Source organism: Echeneis naucrates, chromosome 7 (genome assembly GCF_900963305.1).
Source record: "Echeneis naucrates chromosome 7, fEcheNa1.1, whole genome shotgun sequence".
Taxonomy (NCBI): domain Eukaryota; kingdom Metazoa; phylum Chordata; class Actinopteri; order Carangiformes; family Echeneidae; genus Echeneis; species Echeneis naucrates.
In genome coordinates this window covers 9,661,124-9,684,411 of record NC_042517.1, presented here as the reverse complement: position 1 = coordinate 9,684,411, position 23,288 = coordinate 9,661,124, and the positions used below count along the sequence as shown (strand labels likewise).

Genomic DNA, 23,288 nt, shown 5'->3' with positions numbered 1-23,288 from the left:
AAACCCCAGGGAGTCAAAGAAGGATACGATTTTGGCAAATTTTAAAATACGTTGCTCTTACATTGTCTTGTATCTTGTTGATTTGATTTTGAAGTTGATCTTTGTTTAGATAATGGTTTACTAAAAGCTGTCTCTTTGTATTCCTATCAGCAAAGAATAGTGATTAAAATAAAATAATAAATAAAATAACACAAAGGCCTTGAAATTATCCATGCAATAGATATTTTCACCTTTTATTACCTTGCATGTCTGATTGTTTTAAACGTAGACCATCGGCAGCTGTTATTCTCTTGTTCAATAACATTTTCAGAGGGTGAAGATTATCACATCGGCTTTTTAGTCTACTACTTTATTTTCTAGATGTTTTGTGAGGATCAGAAGTGACACACGCTGATGCACTTAAAACGACCATCCGCATCCTCTGAATCCTCGTATGAAATATTTCACCTGGGGCTGAGGAGCTGGAATCTAAAACAATTTTAAAATTAATTTCCACTCAGCTGGGACTATGTATTGTCTTTCATAAAATGGCCCCAGGGAAGACCGTGTGTGTGTGTTGTCATGGGTGCCGTAACCGAGACACAAAGTATAGATAGGTGAATGTCAGAGAAGCCTTATGTCAAACTCCCGGAGAGGAGAGGCATTCAGGCAAAGAGCCAGTAGAGGCCGTGCTTCAGAAATAACAGGCCTTACCATGAACAATATTAATGAATAACGTGTCAACAAGTTCTCATTTTTATTCCCCAAATCCATAATTAATTTAAACTAAAGGCATTTAAATGATCTATCTATAATATCAACTGAGATTTTATATGGTGTTGGCTGTTATCATCAGTAGTTACACGTATTCATTGTTTTCCATATTAAGAAACAAACAAACAAAAAAAAAAATAACAAAAACAAAAAACAAAACCGTATCTATCGTATAGTCATGTAATGTTATTTATAATTATATATTATTTTATAGATGATAACATGTACTATATTCTGTGTTATGTCATAGTGAATATTACATGTCAGCAGTGATAAATAAAATAATAATAATCCTTGCGGCAGTGCAGGCCAGAGTAAGTCCTCCCTGTGGTTCAGGGGAGAAAATCCCGGTCCAACTGGGTTTCTGGTCCTTCAGCCTCGGATCCCTGTTCGATCACAGGAGCTGCTCTGGGATCTGCCGTCTGTGTATGAGGCCTTGGCACCTTCCCCTGGATCATCACCATCCTCCTTTAGATCATGAACGTGTATTAACAAAAAGTTTATTAGATGAGCTTACATGTGTGGCAGATCACAGGAGCAGACTAAGGAACTGAAAAAATCAGCCTTTGTTCAAGAGCCACGACATCAGTGTGTGTTTACAAAGCTGCCTATCTTCAATCGATCAGTGCAGACCAAAGTGGAAAGAGACTTTGCTACCTGTCGTTCATGTGGAGATAAGGTTAAACTCACAAGGTCGCTCAGAATCCAATTAAAACGTATTTGTATCGCAGAAGGCTAAATGTAACGCATCCGGAGGAAACCTGCGGTGTGATGAAGCGAGAGGAGGGCTGAGTTCTGGCTGCTGGCTGCACCTTTGCCACAGTTTTCCTGAGCGGCCCTTCAGAGTTACTAAGGAGATGAGACGCTGACTGTGTTCACACAAAGAGCCACAACACGGTCTGTGCTGCATGGGCTTCTCAGGATGGACAGCAGTTTCATTTCTCTTTAATGTGACCACAAACACGGATTTAAACGTTCTGCAGCTGTCGGTATTTTGACTCAAACACCATTCTGCGATACAGCTTTCACGATCACGTTAATGTCATCTGCTTTTTTTTTTTTTTTTTTTGTCTTTGGACAATAAATAAAGTGTGGAAACGTGGGCTTGGAAATAATCCGCTGCTCTTCCTCTGTAACTCTGTGCCCACTGTGGTGTTGCACAGCAGTGCAGGTTGTGTTGTTCTGAGACAACAGGAGGCTGTGTTCAGATTTTGAGGAGGTGATGAAGCAGGCAGGTCTGGGCAGGCTGGCCCCCAGACACCAAGTGCCACCTCATTGGGACTACATTGGTGTGATCACACCTGGATGACTGTGTGTGTGTGTGTGCGTGTGTTTTAAATTGCTTCTCATTCTGACTGATGCGAAAACACAAAATAAGATGTAGTTCATCTGTTGCTTTTTGATAGGCATTATTCTATCAATTGTAAAAATGCTTATTGTAAATAATCTTGTGTGTGTCTTCCCACTCTGCAGAGTGATCTGTCCCTCACCAGATTGCCCTTCCTCTAAGATGTCCCAGTCCACCATCACTGAAGAAGGAGGGACCTTTGAGCACCTGTGGAGCTCCCTGTGAGTGTCAACAAACATGACTTACTTTCCATGTGATTTTCCAAATCACATAATGGCTTTATTACAGATTGGAAGATTCATTTAAGTCTGTCATCACCTGACACTTTTTTTTTTTCAATGACCAAAGTGGGTTCGGGCCAGTCGTAAATAAATACTAACCTACAGTTTGTCTTCATTTGATATTTTAGCTTGAGTTAAGCAGTCACGTACATGACAGCACACATGCCAAAAACACTGAACCAAGTGTTTGACCAAGTGTTTAAACAGCATATGTTCATCTGTGCCCTCTAAAAATAACAAGGTGCACCAATAATTTCACAAGAACATTTATGAAATCACAGCTGCCATAACCCCCATTTGTTGATATTAAATAAGATGTTGGTTACTCTGTAAACATTTGATGGCTTCATTTTCTCTTGGTAGTATATATGAATTTCCTCCATGTCAAATATAAACACGCCAAGAACTACAGCTGGCAAAAAATGATGATGGATTTGTCTCAGTAAACTTTATAAGTCATTTGCTCTTTCTTTTAAAATAAAATCATCCATAAAAGGTCTTTGTCTATAAAGTTATTTTATCATCGTCCTGCAACTGTATGCTGCATGTTTTATGATATGTCTGTGGTATTTTACTAACTTTATATTGGAGTAAGCTCATCACATTGATGACTTAATTTTATTAAACTGTACTAATATTGCTTCTCTGCATGTTAGTTTTTCTTTTTTTTTTTAAGTTCTACTATCATTCCTTGCTGCTTGAATGGCATTGAAATAGTGTTGTTTTGTTGTATTTTAGCACTTTTCACTGCTTCCAGTGATGTAGATTAATGTGCATGGTCAACTAATAAATAAATCAAATAAAAAGACGTGACACCATGCTCATTCACGATGTTTGTGTTTTCAAAGGGAGCCAGACAGCACCTACTTTGAGCTTCCCCCAGGCAGCCAGTCAGGTGAGCGGCCAATGCCTTCGACCAGCACCCCGGGGAGCCACCGCTGCGCTGCTGAGGTTTCAATGGACGTGTACCACATGAGGGACATGAATGACAATGTGATGGTAGGAACACGATCTCCTGTTGTACTTCAGTTTGTATCTTTGTGTTGTTTTTGCTTTGAAGGAGCAGCAATTTATTTGTGTGTTGAAGGGCATTGTCAGATCCAATCACTTGTCACACACACACAAAAAAGAGAGAAAGTAAGTACTTTTTACATTTTGTTGGGAGTATCCGTTTACTTCCCTCCAGTGTTGAGGAGATTCCCTCCATGCAGATTCCCTCTCCTCTGCTGCCTTTTCCCTCTCTCTGCCTCCCTGCTGAGCAGCCTGTAGGGACTTAGGGATGGTGCATGTGTGTTTGTGTGTGTATGTGTGCTCTGGAGGGAGGGGTTAAGGGAGGACTAATTAAACCCCAAGCCAGGACTACATGCTGCTCCACTTTAGAGCCATCTGTAGGCTGGGGACTGCCTGTGTAAACGTGTGTGTGTGTGTGTGTGTGTGTGTGTGTGTGTGTGTGTGTGTGTGTGTGTGTGTGTGTGTGTGCGTGCGTGCGCGACTTAACAAATGTATGCATCTGCTGTTACGTTTACTTTTTGTTTCTTTACACTTTTTTATGTAAGAGGCTAAATAAAGCAGTTTTGAGCTTGGCCACCACAGTTGTTTTAAAAGGAACAGAACATGTTTTGAAGTCAGGAAGGGGCCTGATGCTGCTGCTCATGGTGAGATATTCAGTTAGATTGTGCAGTACCACACTGAAAGGCATCATTGATGCTGGACACTTCCTCACTCTATCAATCTCTGTCTGTCAAATTATACACCAGCAGTCTCTCCAGAGAACACCTTCGGATCTGTATTATTGGTAGGATCTAATCTTTAGGTGGGCAAGCCTGAACCTGCCTGCTCAGTTAATGAATAGTCATGACAGGAAAAAAAGGAGGTGGGGCAAAGATTTGTTGTTAGATGCAAAGCAAGTTTAGAGGGCCCAGAGAGGAAAGGGGAAACAAGTAGAAGAGAAGAGAGACAGGACCTATCATCTATCCTCCATCATGTCCTGCTCCGTACAGAGGCCGCTTGGCCCTGGAGAGCCTGACTCTCATAGTTACATTGACCACAGTGAGAATAAGTCTAAAGAGACTTTGTAGAAACGCCCCACTTTATCATTCAGGAGCCTTAAGATGCTGTATGGTGTGGTAAGTTGACAGAAGTCTTCTTCTTTTGACATCTCATTCTTCTTTTTTTGTTGTGTTATGGTTGTGGAGATTGTTTATGCAAAGTGTGTCAAACCTCAGATATTAATTGTGTCGATGAGCTCAGCATTGGCTCAGGATTGTTGTTTTGAGTCAGAGGCAATCAAGCAGGTGAAATCTGTTTCGCGGGTTGGTGGTGTTCATGTTGTGTTTGTGTTGTATTCAATCAGGATGATTGATGGTGGCAATCGTCTCTGACACATACATACATACAAGTTTTTGCTAAAATAACTTAGAGGATGTTTTTGTATTTTACACCAATTCACATAAAAAAAAAAATATATATATATATATATATAGATGTAGATGTGGCCCCTCTGGGAATAAATGGTTTACTCCTCTGTCCTTTTTCAACTATTCCCAACAGGGGGCAGCGTTCTTACACGGCTCCCCTGTGTCCCACTCTCATCTTCACCCTCATTTAACATAGTCAGAATCGCATTAAGAATTGATGGCACAATTTTTATTAATGTAGCCTAAATTTTGATTTCTCAAGATGTTTATTTCGACAGAGCCACATAGGTGTGTTGGAAAAAAATAGTTTTTTCGGTTTTATTTAATGAGAGGGCATTTGTGTGCTGACAGCCTCTTCATGCTCAGACTATTATGGGGCAAGTGAGGGTTGTTGCGTCTGGCTTATCACTGTTTCTAAGTGATACCAGGATGGATACTCATATGGGGCATCAGATTCTGCTGGGGTGGGAACACTCACTGAACACACACATAGTTGCTCTCACAGTTGCAGCAGAGGCTTTAGCTCTGTTTCAACTTGTTTCACATCGATTTTAAGTATTAAAACCAAGCACACCTGGGAGTGTGAGTGTCAGTGTGACAGTGCGCATGCCTATATGTGTGTGTCAATTGTCTATTGCTGACTTACCTGGGCTTACCTTGTGCCCATAAAGCCCCTTTAACAAGACCTGCCTGAGTGAGATTTGTAGGGAAGTACAGCGTAAGGTATAAGACATTAAACGTAATGAGACTTTATACACAAAGCACAAGAAAAGGAACATATGCCACTTAGAAACATAGAAATGTTAAAATTCATATTTTTCATGAGGATGAACACATTTGGATCCAGCAAATGCTGCAGCTGCTCTACTATATGAAAGCCTTGCAATTCTGCCAATTAACTTATCATTTAATGTACTGTTTCGTCTTGAAAATATTAAGAGACACATAATTTCTTACTTCGCTAAATTAAATCTAAATTTTTTTTTAATCCAACCAACATCCATACGATCATATTTCACAAAGCACATCACAAAAGTCTAACTGGTTTCCAACTAACTGTCTGCAAATGAACCATTTGATGAATTCACTATTCATTTGAGCTTTACAGTTGTGCGATGTGTGTGATTTGGCAGGTAACTGTTTGAGACTGGAAGTAAAAAAAATCCACGGCATTTTTTTCGTTTGTTGTTTTAGACTCAGCTGTTTCCTTTTGATGTTTTGTCCGGCATGTGGTCCAGGACATTGGCTTGTCCATTACGGTTCATCTAATGAACCACACCATGAAAGTGTACATATCCTTCTGTACATTTGCCTGGGTTTTATTTGTCATTGTCTGAAGTCGAACGCAAAAAGTAAAGCTGAGCAGCAGCATGTCAGAGTGAAATGTGGCTATACATTGTGTCAGGTTGAACTTTGTATCCAGAGAACTGTACGGGTTAATGTAACACACCAATATTTTTAGATTGGTGCTGGCATTTCTCCTTCTAATTGATAATTAATCAATTGACAATTAATATCTAAATAAGCCCAGAAAGCTTATTTGTAAAATAAGTGTAATTACTACAGGTTCTAATTCAGATGAAGTGCAGAGCACAACGAGAAAAAAACTTTGTTTGGCTCTAAAACATCCGTAGAGTTTACAGTTAAAATAAACCTTTTATGCAGATTGTTTCCATCATTGATCAGTGTTTCATGCCCAGAAGTAAAAATGTTCAGCCTCACAGCTGATTAAATCCAACATTGATGTACAATAGTCAAATGGGGTCAGGTTCTGACCCTTGAACTCTTGTTCCTTTGTGTTTGCCTCCTTGCCTCCTCGCACTCTCTCTCTCTCTCTAACTCACTCAGACCAGACAGTGTTTACTTAGTGCAGGCCTTCACAAGGTGTTTTGGAGCATGTGTGTACATGTGCCACAGCATTGCCGTCTATGTCCGGGCATGCCATAATTAGAACGTGGTACCATTTTTTGGGTTCCCATCCCTCTTTCGCTCTCTTCTTCTCTCCCCTTGTGTCAGTTTATCATTTCTCTCTCTCCACACCAGTCCTCACCTTTTTCCTGCCCTGACTCTACATGTGTCTGTGCGTGTGTGTGTGTGTAAGAGAGAGTGTGTGGTGTGTCCACTGAAGCACACCTCACTTGAACTCTCTGGTTAGGCGATGGTCCTGCACTCTCTTTGCTTTTTTGTGTTTGGACCTTTCTGATTGACGAGTGGACTAATGAGACCAAAGTACTAAAGGATGTACTACGTGAAAAAGAAGGTAAAGTTTTTGAGTTTTTCTGTTCATTGGGTAACTGTGTGTAATTGTGTGGCTATTCCAGTAAAAGCAGTCATTTTCGGTTATCTGAAACATACATGTAAAACACAGGCTGTAAGGCGAAAGCTGACATCTTTACTTTCATAATCTTGGTTTGGTTTGGTTTCATTTCATTTCATATCTTGTCAAGTGGTTTCTCTTGTTGAATCAGAACTGGCTGTAATGAAATCTAAGATATGAGCTTGATCATAGATAGTAAGTGTTCACATTCATTAGCAGAGCAAGGTGGTTAACTTGCTGTTGTTGGCTATTTGTGTTTTCTGATATCTCTGCACAAGTAAGATGACAAGGAATCAACCATTGAATGTGGATATGGAGACAAAAAATTGACAGAGCCCAAAGGGTAGTTTTGCCTCTATGTTATGGCAGTCAATCTATGGGCCTCCCAGAGTGTGTGGACAGGAATGTCACTGCACACACTTCAGTGCAACAAATCTTCCTTCTGCTCAAACACAGTACAGAGGACAAGAGGGGAATGGCAGGCAATTAGGAAGAGCGCAGATTATGCCCATGTTTTACAACTCTCCTCCTGCATAGCCCCAAGGAGGCTACTGTGACAACCTCACTGCAACTGCAACACGCACACACAAGCGCACATAAGCACTCAAGCTCGTGGTCCTCAGCCTTTCGTGATTTCTTCATCTGGTTCAGTCTATTGTAATGCAAAAAAACGATCCAAAAAGTTGCTCACCACTGATCAGGGACCTTGACAGTTTTCCCGTGTACCCTCAAACATTCAGCATCACACACACCACTTACAACACTCCCTTCCCAGTGTAATCCGACCTCCCTCAAATCCTTTAAACTCCTGTCTCTTCGGCACCTCTACCTGTGTCCTCCCTCCGTCTCCCTCCTCCCTCCTTTACCTCTCTCATTCTCTTCCGTCTTCTTTTCTCCCCAGTCCCAGTACAACTTGCTGAGCAGCAGCATGGAGAGCCTGGGGAGCCGCGCTACATCCGCCAGCCCCTACAGCTCGGAGAACGCCTCCTCGTCGGCCGTGCCCACCCCCTCACCCTACTCGCAGCCCAACTCCACCTTTGAGGGCCTGTCACCAGCCCCAGCTATCCCTTCCAACACCGACTACCCCGGACCGCACACTTTCCAGGTGTCCTTCCAGCAGTCCAGCACCGCCAAGTCTGCCACATGGACCGTGAGTACACACGCTTTCCTTGGTTTTGACGTGCACTCAATGTGTACACAAGTGGGTCTGTTTGGCAATTTTGTTACACTCTTTCACCCTCACTGTGCCACTGAGTAACTATATTGAAAACACATAAACATGCACACAAAGACGCTCTTTCAGATGCAGATGTGCACTCACTCACTCAAGCCAGCACATGTGCAGGCGTGTCACCTGCAAGAAAAAGTATAGCATCATTCAGTGATTCATCTTGTCCTTTACTCACCTCTTATTGTCAAACACCATGTAAAGAATGGAACAGAGAAAGTTTTGCGTGCGGCCAAGATGCCTTTTGTCCTGTGTTCAGTTTAAAAACACCTTTAGAGGCCATTTTGTCTTGTGATGAACATTATGTAGAAAAAGTAGCCACTGAAATTGTAATAGGGATGTTCCTAGTTTAATTTAACGTGAATAATGATGAAGGAATTGTTCCATAATATATACTCACTACATGAGATCAGTGCATTACATTGATCCCACAAGGTTTGCTTGTTTGTCTTGGTTATGTCCTAATCTATATATGACACAGTTGGTGTTGTCTGTTTTGTATTGGAACTCACTGAGTTACTGTATTTGCGTTGACCCTTTGGAACAAGACTCACTTACACACCTTATCAGCCTACTGAGAAGAAGGGTTTGTCATTTTTGCATTGGGACAAAGCAGCACATATACATTGAAAACATGATGAATACCAGAAGTAGTGGTTGTACACAAATCTGAGGAATTTGAAGTGAGGAACTTAGAGAAAGACACACCTGATGAATGCAAACACACAACTGCCGGTGATGTGACGGCGCTGAGAGACAGAGTGAAATGGGAGCTGTGTAATTTGTCAAGACCCAAAAGAGAAGACTCCCACTGGAAAGGTGTCACCTCTGACTGTCACACAGTTGACCTTCCTGAAACAAGAGGAACAAGAGACAAATGGCACTTCCTTCACTCTGTGTGTGTGTGTAAGTGAGTATCTCTGTGATTCTGAGGGGCTCCCCTGTGGTTGTGTTTGCTGGGAGTAACCATGCGTGCTGGGCTGTTTTACTCAGCCCTCAGTGATGTAAGAAGATCTCCCTTTGGACATTAGCGTGGTGGTCTTTGACCTGCTGCTTTTCTTCTCTGTGTCTTCCTTCTGTCACATCTTAACACGCACTTATGGCCATCACCTCTGGCACCTAAAGTTTCTCCCTCCCCCCTCCTGCAATGTCTGTCACCTCTTTTCTTTCATGTTCATTTTCGGACTCTCGGCCCCACTACATCTATAGAAGGAGAGACAAATATAGACCAAATATATCAGCTAGAATAATCTGACAAAAATCTCTCAATGCTCCAGGATATTTACTACTCCGTTCTTAAGTCTTGCCTCACTCTCCCAGAAGTCCCATCACAATGTTTATTGTTCCTAAAAATTTCATCTAAAAAGGACCTGTGGTCCCATGTACTGTTGTGTAGCCACAGCTTTGGTTCACATTGATAATAGTTTGAAAGTGATCCCAGATTTACAAACAAAAACAAGAGCTGAGCAGTTCAAATCGACGCAGCTTCGTGTGTAACCAGAAGAGCAGAAACAAAAGAGTTTTTGACTGGCACACGACCTGCGATACAGATGATGAGGCAGCAAAAAAAAAAGGACTGTGATTGAGGAAACCTGTGATTATTCAGATTCCTCTGCTGCAGTTAAACAGGAGGGATTAGAATGAGAGAGAGGCCTGGTGATTGCTCATAACTTCAATGGAGTTCACTGTATACTTTGTTTTCATCTTGAACATCTGATTATAAGATTGACAGCGTAAGAGAGGATGTATTTAAGGGTTATTATACAGTGGCTATAGAACAACAAAAGTTTTTGTGTGTGAGATGATTATGTTTAATCTTATAGGATAGGACGTCACTGATTAGAAAATTCCAAGTATAAACGACCAGCATGCAACAATTTATTCATGTTTTATGGGGAAAAAACGAGCAAACGTGCAGGCCAAATGCTTTTTAAAGGTTTTAGAAGTGTTCGTTTTCAAAAGAACACAGATTATATTCAAGCCTCTTGGTATGCATACGTTTCTGCTAATGGGAGGGGATTCCCCAAAAGTAAGACCAGGGTTGCATGAAGACTGTGTGTGTGTGTGTGTGTGTGTGTGTGTGTGTGTGTGTGTGTGTGTGTGTGTGTGTGTGTGTGTGTGCCCATGTATCTGGGAGCATTTACGGAAAAAAAAAAAAAAAAATCAAGTTTGAACAGGCATGTTAAAAAAGGATGAGTAGTGAACCAGACTGACTCACCCTAACTAAATGAAGGAGTGGGTTTCTTCTGATTCCTTGTGGTCTTCTTGTGGTCTCAGGCAGTGGGGAATGCAGATTCCCATCGGGGCATTTTGACTGTAGTCAGTTACCCAGTGAACAGTGAACAGTGAATAGCATGCAGCGCTCTGAGTGATTATGAGATAGGGAGCTGCTTTTTGTAGAAAGAACTTCTCATTAAATCCCCTCGTCTCAGGTTTTTCACCATATCACTGACTTGAGGTGAGGCTTGTGGCTGAGGCAGCTGGAAATCAAGTCAGTCCACATCTGCTTCACTATTTAGAAGGAGAGCAGAAGAGAAGAGAAGAGAAGAGAAGAGAAGAGAACAGATCAGGACAGAGGACAATTTTTTTCTCCTCATCTTCCTTCATGTTTCCATGTGCAGTAAGTCCATTCAAGCCTATGCTGAGCTTGTCTGGTAATCCTCCATTCCTGCTCCCATCAAGATTCTGTGTATGAGGGATAAAATCTCTGAAGATGATGTCTTGGCTTGGATAAAGGCCAGCATCACCACAACTGGAAATGGGATCTAACACCTTTGGTTTCTCAAATAATAAAACTTATTTCCATATACTTAGACTTAAGTCAATGTCTGTGTGTGTGTGCGTGTGTGTGTGTGTGTGTGTGCGCGCACGCTTGTACAGTATGTGTCAGAAGAGGGGGGTTGATGTGGTGGGGAAGCAGGTTTGAGCATGCACTGTACAGCGGCTTGTCAGAAGCTGCTCTTCTCAGCTATTAGCCTATCTCCGTTAAAACACAGGCCCCAACATGCCCCACACAATGCATCCTGCCCCTCCTTCCCCCACGCATCATCCTCGGCCACATCGCTGGATGAGCCTCTGACCTGGGAAAATATGCTTATGTTAGGATATGTTACACTCATTTCCCACTTTTGATGACGTTCAGTGCTTAGATGCCAACTCACAAGCAAAGAGATGAAACTGAGCGAATTTGTGTGATTCAAATCAATTTATACAGCAAATGCTGTATTGTGTTTTTACAGCTGATCAGTAAATAAAGTGCTTTAAGAAAAAAGATCAGCCATGCACCACAGGATATATTATCCAGTATCCTCTCTGGCCATCATCCAGGAAATGTTTTACACCTCACTATTCTGCCATGTGTCCTATAAAACTCAGTGTAACACTGAGTATATGTCATGCTGTCAGAAAGACTGAGCTTTCACATTCCTAATGGACTGTGCTAGTAATGTGAAAACAGTGAACAGCAATCAGCATGAAGCCACTTTTTTTTACTACCTATTCTAATAAGTAATAAATAGTTATCTTCACACTTTAGGGAACAGAAATGTTTCTCTCATAACTAGAGATTAAGGTAAAAAAAAAGGGACCTTTGAATAAGAGGAGTGAATTTTAACTTAGTGCGATCTGAAGCAAAAAATCATAGGACTTAACAACTTGCTAACCAAACCAACAAAAACGAAAACAATCTGGTCATTACATCCCTTTTTCCCAAACTCCCATAAAGACAAACAGCAATTACTCCAATGTCAAAGAAAGTGCAATTTTCTATGATTTCAATCCAATATAATTACAGACTGTATTGAGAGACAGCTTAGACTCTGCTGATCAGTACAGCATGCACACTGTTTGTGTGTGTGTGTGTGTGTGTGTGCGCATCAACATATTTGATATTTGGACAGTTAAGTGAATTTGTGGTGGGCAAGTTGTTTCTTGTGCATATGGATGACGGTCTGACAATTATCACCCTGTCTCCAGATGCCTGTCAGGACCTGCCTCTGCTAGCCTACTGTGTGGAGGCAGGGATGGGGAGATGAATGGATGGACTGAAGGCTCAACTATCATTGATTTATAATAAAAGTAATAATAACTGACAACCGAATGGTTTGATAAAGATTTAAGCAAAGCTCGTTTAAAAACCTGATCGTATGAATTACTACATAATTCTACTCCAGAAAAAAAGAGCGAGTGATTCATCCATCCATTTTCTACTGCTTAACTGTTTCCGTGTCGCGGGGTGCTGGAGCCAATCCCAGCTCACACTGGGGGAGGGCAGGATCACCCTGGACAGATCACCAGTCTATCACAGGGCCAACAACCACTCACACTCACACTCAGACCTGTGGACAATTGAGAGTCACCAGTTAACCCAAACGTGACATCTTTGGATGGTGGGAGGAAACTGGAGTACCCAGAGGAAACCCACACAATCACAGGGAGAACATGTTAACTCCGCACAGACAGGCCCCAGGCCTGGGAACCGAACCCGCGACCTTCTTTCTGTGGGGCAACAGTGCTAAGCACAACAACAACAAGTGATTTATTGCTTATATTGCATTGTATCTTTGTTCGTAAAACAAAACCTCCAGAGTGTATCTGGTAAAATGTCACCTTCTGTGCTAGACTGTTGATTTGGCAGGCCTTGTAAGATCAAAACTACAAAGCAAAATGTTTCTTTGCAAAGTCTGGAAAGCTGACGTTGTTTTATGCTGGTTATTTTACAAATATTAGGATTTCTTAACTTTAGAAATGTGTCGTGTACTTTATTTCCAATCTGACTGTAATCCAATTATTTCTTCTCTTTTTGAATTTCCTTTTCTAACTCACCTTTTTGACAAAGGATATAAAGTCTTTAGTCTTTAGTTTAGCATTTGCTCCCTTTCCATCTTTTTTCTCTCCAGCCTTTCATCCTTTTCTGTCTTGTAACAAAGACCATCTTATCCATCACTTAGCATTTCTTGTCCGAACAGGAAGATACACGAGATGCGGTTGTTCCTTTATTGATGCTTCATTCCTGACAATAACAAATTGAGCTGATCTCACAGATTCGTGCACGTGTCTGTGTGCGTGTCGATTCGTCTACGGTGCATGTTCTCACTAGTTTGTGTCCTGGACGAGTTGAGACGTCTCCCATGGCATCTGTATCCCAGAAGTATGAATACACAAAAAGTGATTTAAGATTTTTTTTATGAAGTCTAATACGTCCGAACTGCTGATCCCTACTGTTTCCATTAAGTATCAAGAACCAATGCAATGGTTGCATTTAATTATGGACGGGCAGGATTTTAGAATAGGCTGCTGATAGGCATGCTGATTACTACTGACCTACTTAGGTGATATACTTAAGGAAAAGCTCAATAGTTCAATTATACATAATTCATGTTATACAGCAGTATAACAGACAACAGTCTTGTCACTTGTCCCCTCCTCTATTACAAAGCATCCTTAGTTGTTGCTCTAAGCTTTAGCTGCTTATTTCTAATTAGCTCACATAGGCATACATGTCTATCAATAAATATTTTTATATGAAAGTGTGTATAATAATGTGGTTGCATAGCTATTTTAGTCAGTGATGTTTGATACTATACAGTAGATACTAGTTGTTGCTTGCACAGTCAGAAAGGTTCCTGCATTCCTCTACATTCAACAAGTTATTAAAGAACCGCCATATAACTTCTTTATGCACGGCCGCCTGCTAAAACCTTAAACCACATTTTCAGTATTGTGAATGTTAAGAGTTCTGCAGGCATTACTGTGCAGAGAAAACCAATGGATCATTATTTGAGATTTTTTTTGTTGCAACACGAAAAGTCGTTACGTCTGTAAATAAGATGTCTGTCTCGCTGTTGCATCTCAGAAAATTTATTTATTCATGGTATGGAAGGTCTGTTGAGACTTGCCAGGGAAAGTTAGGTGGTAAAAGGTAATGTTGTGCACAGGTATTTCTATTGTCCTCAAGGGTGTGCTCAGGGCTAAGGGCGTGTGAGTGTGTGTGTGTGTGTGAGAAAATCTGTGTGTGTATGTCTGTGAGGGGGCTTAGTAACGGTGTTGCAACAAGGAATATAAGCAGTCGGTGTAGGAATGAGTTGGGCCAGAGGCTGTTTGGTGAGTCAAATCAGTGTGGATTAGAATAAATATTCATACATCCAGAAAAAAAAATTCTCAATATTCATAAATCACTGTAAATAGACATTGTAATTGGTGGTGAAGGATCAAGGTACAAAGGTCTGACTTACCAAGTCCAGAAAAAAAAGTCTGGACACATTGTCCAATTCAAATGAATTGGAAAGTGTGTCCAAACTTTGACTTCTCTTACCTGAAAAGTTTGTTGTGATTAATCTCGGTAGTAGAGTCATTTTCGATGAGTGGGAGACAGATGGCTTTTGGAATAAACGGCAAATATAAAGGATTAAATGGGCATAAAAGGAATTAAGGGGATTCATGAAAGAAAGAAAAAATCTAATAGTTGAAACCAAAGCACTGGAGGGGAAGAAAACCTGACTTTCAGTCCTTAACAGGGTCACCTGCCACCACACACTCTGCCACCAATATGCACGCTTTCAAACTAGACACCGTCAGTCTATTGAACAACCTTTGCGTTAAAATGCCAACACTCAGAGAACATTGAAATAGGCATTCAAGGTTTTATTTTGAAACGCTGAAAAGCTCTTACAGATTCAAGGTTTTGGTAACCTTGTTTAGCATGCCACACAGACCAGCCTCGCTGAACTTGAGCTACCCAAACAAATTTGAGTTAGTTTATCTAACTAATGATCCAATCTAAGAAGAAAAGCAGTATAGAAGCAAATCACCAAACGAAATAACATTTCCCAAATAAAAACTTTGAAAGTAAAGCTGCAAATAGGCCTCTGTTTGAATTTTTAGCCAGAATAACTGGACGAGCTGATTTCTCAGCTCGTTTGTCTTTATACCTGTTCAAAACCATTAAATCAAAGAGAGAAAAAAATGACATTTAAAAAGAAGGTGTGATTCCAGTGCAGTATAGCAGATATGGAGCTGTAGGTGCCGTACTTCTGCCGTAAGGTGCACCATCGCATTTGTATTCTAGCTCATCGCAGCAAGTCCATACAGGGCAACTGTCTTCTCATGTTTGCTTCTGGAAGGTCCTACTTTGATTTCCACAGAGAAGATTTTTAAGATTTTGTGATTGTGTTGGGGCATGTTAAGGCTTTTCTATTGCTTGTCCCAGTGTCTTTTGGCTGCATCAGAAAAAGCATTTATACACACACATTTACACATACATGTGCATGTGCATGTGTAAATGTGCACATACTGAGGAATCATTTTAAAATATTGTCTTTAACACATTTTCTGACCTAAGTGATTGTACTGAAATAAGGTTTAGTCAGATGTTTTTGGATTTTTTATTTTTTTTTAAATCAGATATTGGGCATATTTTTTTTCCTAAGTGGTACTCACGCAACACATTGTCCACATTTTCCAAATGTCATCTGCACTATCCCAATTTAAACATGAACCTGCTCAGGTATATAATAAATGCTTATTTGTTCTAAAAACATAATAATTTTTACAACACAGACTGGAGTTTACCACTGGCTGTTTTACAGACATTGTGTATTTTCCCTTTCCCATTCTTCAAATGACACACTATCATGACTTATATGATAATTATAGTATCATTGTAGCTGCACCCAACTATTTTATCATCATGTTAAAGGCACTTGTCTTCAACCTTTTATTTTTCTTGTGTCTGCCGCGATAAATGTCTTCATGTTAAATCGCATTAATTTTAGTGTGGCAGCAAATACTTTGAGATGAACCTTCTCTCTCGTCTTTAGATTTATATATAGCTACTCCTTAACAAATCAACTTCAGGTCTGTGTCTTTCATTTCTGCATGAATGTGAATAAATTCATTGATATTTGCTCGATAACTGATCAGATTCTTCAGGACATCTTCCCTGACTACTTTAAAAGTCATTCTGGACATGGACATCAGAAAAATTCCTGAATTGTTAGAATCCAAAAAGAAAAAAAAAAAAGAAAAATCTCCTGCAGTTGCGTGTTCACATTTTAACTGAATAACTGTGATTGACAGTTTGGTGGGTAGTGTGTTTGTACACATGCTAATGTGAGTGACTCGTTGTGATGTGATCTGAGAATATCCAAGTCCGACATTCAGGACATTAAGATTTGTCATTGTTTCGCTGTGAATCTGTCTGTCCCTCCAGTACTCCCCCTTGCTGAAGAAGCTCTACTGTCAGATTGCCAAGACTTGTCCAATCCAGATCAAACTGTCCTCATCTCCTCCACATGGCAGCATCATCAGGGCCATGCCCGTCTACAAGAAGGCGGAGCATGTCACAGAAGTGGTCAAACGCTGCCCCAATCACGAACTTGGACGAGATTTCAATGACGGTAATGACAGAACAGATGAAACTTGTAGTCTGTTGATTATAATTTTGTTTTGAATTTTGCCTGAAACACAAACCTTTTGCGCATCAAACCTTTATATAAACAAGACTATGTGGTGTCTGGATGTGTCGTGCTTTGATTTCCATCAGCAAACTTCATCCCGACCTTCCTTCTTTCATCCTTTTCAAAGGTCAGTCAGCTCCAGCCAGTCATCTGATCCGTGTGGAGGGAAACAACCTTTGTCAGTATGTGGATGATCCTGTCACTGGGCGACAGAGCGTCTTCGTGCCCTACGAGGCGCCACAGGTTGGTGGTTCATCAGCTCCTGTGTGACACAGTCACACAAACTGCATTTTATGAAGTACCTTAGGTTCCAGACTTAAACTTTAGCCATCAAAATTTACTGTATGTTTAAAATGGGCACAGCATTTGGGATATAATGGCCCAAATATTTGGTGTATTTAGGTTAAGTGTTCTTAATCAAGACACACAATGGCTCAGTTCATAACAAAGATATTGGTTTCATGGTAGTATTTCATAGAAAGCACGTCCATGTTGGGCATGTTCAAACAGTCACACAAGTGAGAAATCATCATGTCTGAGACTGCACCTGGGGAGGTGGAAAAGCAAATTGACTGCACTGATATCAAAGTGCCCTGCTGCACTGCCCTCTGGTGGTGGCTGCAAGGGCTTTAAAATTCAATGGTTGGTTTTGTTTTAGCCAAAAATTTCTTGAAATTTCTTATGAATGCCACACTAAGAAAAAAAAAACGACAACTGTGTGTTGCAGGTGGGGACTGAGTTCACCACGATCCTGTATAACTTTATGTGCAACAGCAGCTGTGTGGGCGGCATGAACCGGAGACCCATCCTCATCATCATCACTTTGGAGACCAGGGAGTAAGTCATCGAAACACGAGCCATCTGAACAGAGAGTTCAAAGAAGTGCCAGCTGTTTGTCACTGCTCTGTCACTTTAGTTCTTTCTGGAGCTGGGTACTTGGGTTTATCAAATATGTAAATCTTGTAGAGCAGTGCACAATTGTACATACCAGTAAATCACACAGGACGAACCCACATTTCATCAGGAAGGGGAGAATAAACTACATTTTACAGAACAGTTTATAAATATTATTTCTATAACTATCCATTGCTGTTTGCCATCATTTCATTTCAATCTATGGCTGCAGCCATAGTCTTATATATTAGTCTTGATATATTTTAGTAAACTTTAATAAAAATGATAAATGTAGACCTACTGTCTATTTGAGCTTATCAAGTCCTCAAGAGTATATATTCTTCCCCAATTATGTCCCCAGTGGTCAAGTTTTGGGCAGGAGGTCATTTGAAGGTCGGATATGTGCATGTCCTGGCAGAGACCGGAAAGCTGATGAGGACCACTTCAGGGAACAACAGGCCCTGAATGAGAGCGTGGCCAAAAATGGCAGCGCCAGCAAACGCAGTATGTTGAGATACTGCAATATTTTAAGATGTTGGTTGTTTGTTGAGAAAAATAATTACATTGTAAAATGCATTAGAATCAGCTCTGATTATGTTTCTGTCATCTGCAGACTTTAAACAGAGTCCACCAAATATCCCGAGCCCAAATATAAACATGAGGAAGAGACGGCATGGAGAAGAAGAGATTTACTATATTCCTGTAAGATTCATACAGATTTTATTTTACATAACAATCTGAGCTGCATAAAGTCTTAAATTGCAGCTAATTTACAGTTAATATGTGAAGTTTCAATCCCCTAACCTAAACCAGCCATTCAGCCACATATGTAAATATTTTAACTGACTGACAGACTATTGTTTCAAATTCTGAAATGTACCATTGCCTATGCTGCCTATTCCCTGCTTGATTACGTTATGTGCTGTGCCTGATGCAGGTTCGTGGCAGGGAGAACTTTGAGCTGCTGATGAAGATAAAAGACAGTCTGGAGCTGGTGGAGTTGGTGCCACAGCCCCTGGTGGAGACCTACAGACAACAAACACAGCAGCAACTACTGCAGAGACCGTGAGTCAGTCCGTCACGTACATGCATTAACACAGATATTACTTGGTCCACCGACACACTGAACATGCTGTCTATTCTGTGTGAAACGTGCGCAAATATACCAAAAATCATTAATGTCATTCTCATTTTGCCAGTTGAGCATACAGTTCAACACGTAGATAATCCGTCTTTATGTGAAATTTCAGTTGACTTTATAAGTTCAGGATAGCAGGATAAAAGCCTCACAAAACGCTGAATGAATCATAGAGCTGTCGTGAAGTGACTTTGACACTCACTAACACACACACAGCTAACTAACCTCTAACACAGTCCCCTCTTTTCCCTAGGAGTCATATAGCATCCCCTTCCTCGTACTCGCCACTGTCTAATATGAATAAGCTTCATGCCCACGGAGGCCTAAGCAAACCACCCTCAGTCAACCAGCTGGTGGGGCAGCAGCCCCAGCAACACGCCCCTGTCCCAACCTCCATAGCCCATATGGGTGAGTCTGAACTGGATGTGATTCAAATCTCAATAGATATCTTCATAAAGTTGTCTGATTCAAAGAGAGCATTACAGTTCTTTGTGGCATTTTGCTGACAACCCCTTCCCATTCACAGGTTCAAACATGCTCAACAGCCACCACATGCAGGCCAATGGTGACATGAACGGTGGCCACAGCAGTCAGACTATAGTGTCTGCTTCCCACTGCAGCCCACCCCCTCCGTATAACCCTGACCCCAGCCTCGTCAGGTACCTCACCCTCCAATGACACTCCTTTATTTTCCTGTAAATGGTCAGCAGACAATCAGATGCACTTGTTGGGCTAGATACAAACAGCTGCCATGTTGATGCCAAATCAACTGCTTTGTTTGACCATGTTCGTACAACTTTGGTCAAATTGTTGTTGTTGTTTTGTTTTTTGTTTTTTTAAAGTTCATTTTTGCAGTGTAATGATTAGATGGAACTGTGTTATACAAACAGTTTGATTTAATTATGGCTGCTCTGTAAAGAAAATTACATCACTATTCTCTAAGCAACCATGGCTGGTGCCATAATGAAGGTCCACTAGGGAATTGCCTCCATGGAACTGATGTCCATTTTAGTTCAGCGAGTGGAAAGGTTGTTTGGGATGATGACTAGGTTAATCGAGTAATCGAGTTAAGTAAAAATTCCCAAAATTTTTGCCCACTATGATGTACAAACTGTCCTGACTCTCGTAGTACAGGATAATAAGTTTCTGTCTTTGTCTTTCTTAGCTGGGCAGGAGCAGCTGGTGTTCTTACACAAGCAAACTCTTACTAGTTGTGTCTAACTCGGATGCGTTTCATGGCGTCTCAAGAGATGTAGACCTCCACTATGGCTGCCAGAAACTTGATGTGACACTAAAACCCAAACTGTGTGCCATACACTTGCATCTAAAAACATTCACACTGTCACTGTGTGTATATCCAACATTTACCTTGCAATGCACTAAAGCAGTTTTTTTTCTTCGAAAGGAATTTCAATTGTTTATGTTATATTTAATTTAAGACTCTTTTTCAAATTTTTTAGCAAAATGTGCCACTGCAGTTGTTTTCGCTTTGACTTTACATTTTTGATATAGTTAACTTTGTCCACAGTTTTTTTCTAGATCATTATGTTTATTTACAGTTAAATTGTACAGGTAAATTCATTTTTTTTTATTACATTGTATATTTCGAAAACGTCAACATTTCATGTATTTATAATAAAGATTCTTCACCAAAGCAAAAATTGCCTTATGAATCATTAATAAAAATGCATGTTCACGGTTTTACTTTCACTCCAACAATCAATACATATAGCTTCTGAGATTAATTGGTGCAGTAAAGCTTACACTCAATTTTAAAATAACTAATAACAGCTTGAGAGGACAGTTAAATAATGACACCTGATGCAACAGATGCTTTTCTTTTCATTTCAGTCTAACAATACATTCTGACCCTAATAATAGTTAGAATATATTTTTTTCTCCTCAAGAACTACTGTACCTCTTTCATCAGTGTTAATTAAGTTACTTTTTATATTTAAATCCTTCTTTTAGTATTGAAGCTGTGGTCTAATGGCAGTCTAAGCAGCCCTGCTTTTCTCCCCATACAGTTTTCTTACCAGTCTGGGCTGTCAGAACTTCATTGAGTACTTCACCTCCCAAGGCCTCCAGTCTATCTACCATCTTCAGACTCTCTCCATGGAGGTAACTACCCTGTTCCCGCACCCAGAATTTCACAGTGAACTAGTTTCATAGAAAAAAACAACAAAAATGAAAAAGACACATTAGAGCAAAAGAGCAGTAGTGATGATGAAGTGACGATTGAAAACTAGATAAAAGTGTCCCAAGAAAGCTTCTTTTTAATCTTGTGATATAAGAATATGTTGGCCTGGTGATATCAAAAGGATAACGTGAAGGGTCTGACCAATTCTAATGTATATACAATAATCAAATACAAAAATGCACATCAACTCCTGTTGTGTTGTCTTCTTCTTTTTGTCATACTATAACACACCTTTAATGTATACTTGTGCCTTCTTTAGGATTTAAGTGCACTGAAGATACCAGAGCAGTCTCGCCTTGCCATCTGGAGAGGTTTGCAGGACATGAAACAAGGTGCCCCCATCCAACTGCCTGCCCCTTCTCATCACCATGACTATCACGGCCAGCAGATTCTTCGCTCCAGCAGCAACATGGCTGCATCTGCAATGGCAGCCATTGGGGCTGCTGGAGGGGAACTGCAACGTCAGCGTGTCATGGAGGCTGTGCACTTTCGTGTCCGCCACACCATCACAATCCCCAACAGACCAGGTGTTGTTGGGACGTCAGGGATGGCAGCCTCTGCTGATGACTGGGCAGACTTTGGTTTCGATATGCCTGACTGTAAGATGGCACGTAACAAACACTCTATCAAGGAGGAGTTTATGGAAAGCGATGTTCACTGATCCTGATAACAATCTTGGGATTGTTTATTGTCACAATCAGATGATTTCAAAAGCATGTGGACAGGGCTTCTAAATGTACTGTTAGATGTCAGTGTCAAAATTTATCAGTGCTTTCACAGACAATCAGGTTTTGATTTGAATGTGAGACATGTTCAGTGTGTCAGTGCACTTTCCTGTGCAGTCTTTATTTTTTCCTTGAACATTTGTTCCAGGATTGGATTCCCGCATAAGATGTTTCAAGTCTACATAGCAGATACAGTGCAACAATGCCATTCTCAATGCCATGGCAATGAATACATGAATGGTCTGAACTGTACTGTTTGGAAGCCTGCGAGTGCGTGTTAATAGAGGGAAATATCAATTATTCTTGAAAGTGGGATGTTATTTGTTCTCACTGTGCAATAATGGATGACATTTTTTAACAGCACAAAGTTACATTTAAGGTAAACAAGTGTAGTAGTTGTACAATCACACAAATCTCTGAGTAGATATTTGCAACTTAGATGAGACAATCATCCAGCTTAATTTTTTTTATCATAAAACTAGTTCTCAGCTGACTTATTTATTGGTTTTTTTTTTTTTTTTTTGTTGTTTGTTTTTCAGTTTTCATTAAATGTACAAATGTATATACTGTATCTTATAAATGGTTTGGACTAGATGTGGTTGAAAAGGGGTATTTAGTTCCAAAATGGCTTCTCTCCTGTTTGACCCAAATGTATAGAGCTGAATGGTAAATCAAAAAGTCATGTACATTTTTAATAAGCATGATAATGTGATGACTTCTAGTTGGGTATCGTTTCATTGTTAAAATTATGTAATGGGCTTAGGTCCAAATAGTGTGTATTCATGAAAACTCCTGATGAAATCAAATACAATTGCTTAGTGAGACATTCATTTCCATAAAAATCCTCTTTAAAAAATTCAAGGTATGAAATGTTGTTAATTCTTGTGGGGAGACTACTTCTACTACTGCTGAGAGACAAGAAATCAAAAACAGTATTATGATAATCCTAGACAGTAGACAAGACCGTAGCATTGTTGTCTTTCTCTGTGTATTTTGAAAAACCTTGCAGGGCAAGGTCCTCATATATTAATTATAGCTAGTTGTGGACCTAGTATATATCTTCATGGCACTTGTTTGTGGATATTCAATAGCAACATTCCAGTTTTATTACTAGATTGCCATCCAGCACAAGTAATCATGATACAATTCTTGCATGGTGTCAAAATTGTTTTGAGTCCTTGACACAACATATACTTTCACCTACTAACCACCAACTGGTCAAAGAGAGAGCACTTTAATACTTTAAAGGAAAAATAATTTAGGGTTATTTGTGCTTATGATCAGTATTAAGCATTAACGTGGTGTAAATAATAATTCTTTGTTTTGATATATGTATTTTTAATCAGTTTTCTGAAGATTAAGGGACTACCTTTGTAACTGTTGCTGTTCATTAGTTTCTGAGCTTGTTAATTTCAGTGTTGTTATTTTTTTCTTAAAACTGTGGATATTAAAATATTTGCTTTCCTTTAATGTCTCTTTGTCAGATTTTCGACAAATTACCGGGCTTCATCTCATTGGACATTCAACTGTC

At 40.2% G+C, this 23,288-nt stretch overlaps 1 protein-coding gene across 2 annotated transcripts; it reads left to right on the top strand.

Moving 5' to 3' along the window:
• Nucleotides 1–2,248: 2,248 nt before the first annotated feature.
• On the top strand, nucleotides 2,249–23,221 carry tp73 (tumor protein p73). 2 transcript variants are annotated; one of them, XM_029506780.1, is made up of 13 exons: nucleotides 2,249–2,322; nucleotides 3,231–3,381; nucleotides 8,018–8,266; nucleotides 16,554–16,740; nucleotides 16,928–17,043; nucleotides 17,528–17,637; nucleotides 18,056–18,198; nucleotides 18,308–18,396; nucleotides 18,632–18,759; nucleotides 19,086–19,240; nucleotides 19,359–19,491; nucleotides 20,860–20,953; nucleotides 21,292–23,221. In XM_029506780.1, the coding sequence occupies exons 1-13, from the start codon at nucleotides 2,264–2,266 to the stop codon at nucleotides 21,691–21,693; spliced, it is 2,016 nt and encodes a 671-aa protein (XP_029362640.1). In that variant the 5' UTR covers nucleotides 2,249–2,263; the 3' UTR covers nucleotides 21,694–23,221. The 2 variants fall into 2 exon arrangements, with proteins under 2 accessions (XP_029362640.1, XP_029362641.1); XM_029506781.1 differs by lacking the exons at nucleotides 19,086–19,240; nucleotides 19,359–19,491.
• The last annotated feature ends 67 nt before the right edge of the window (nucleotides 23,222–23,288 follow it).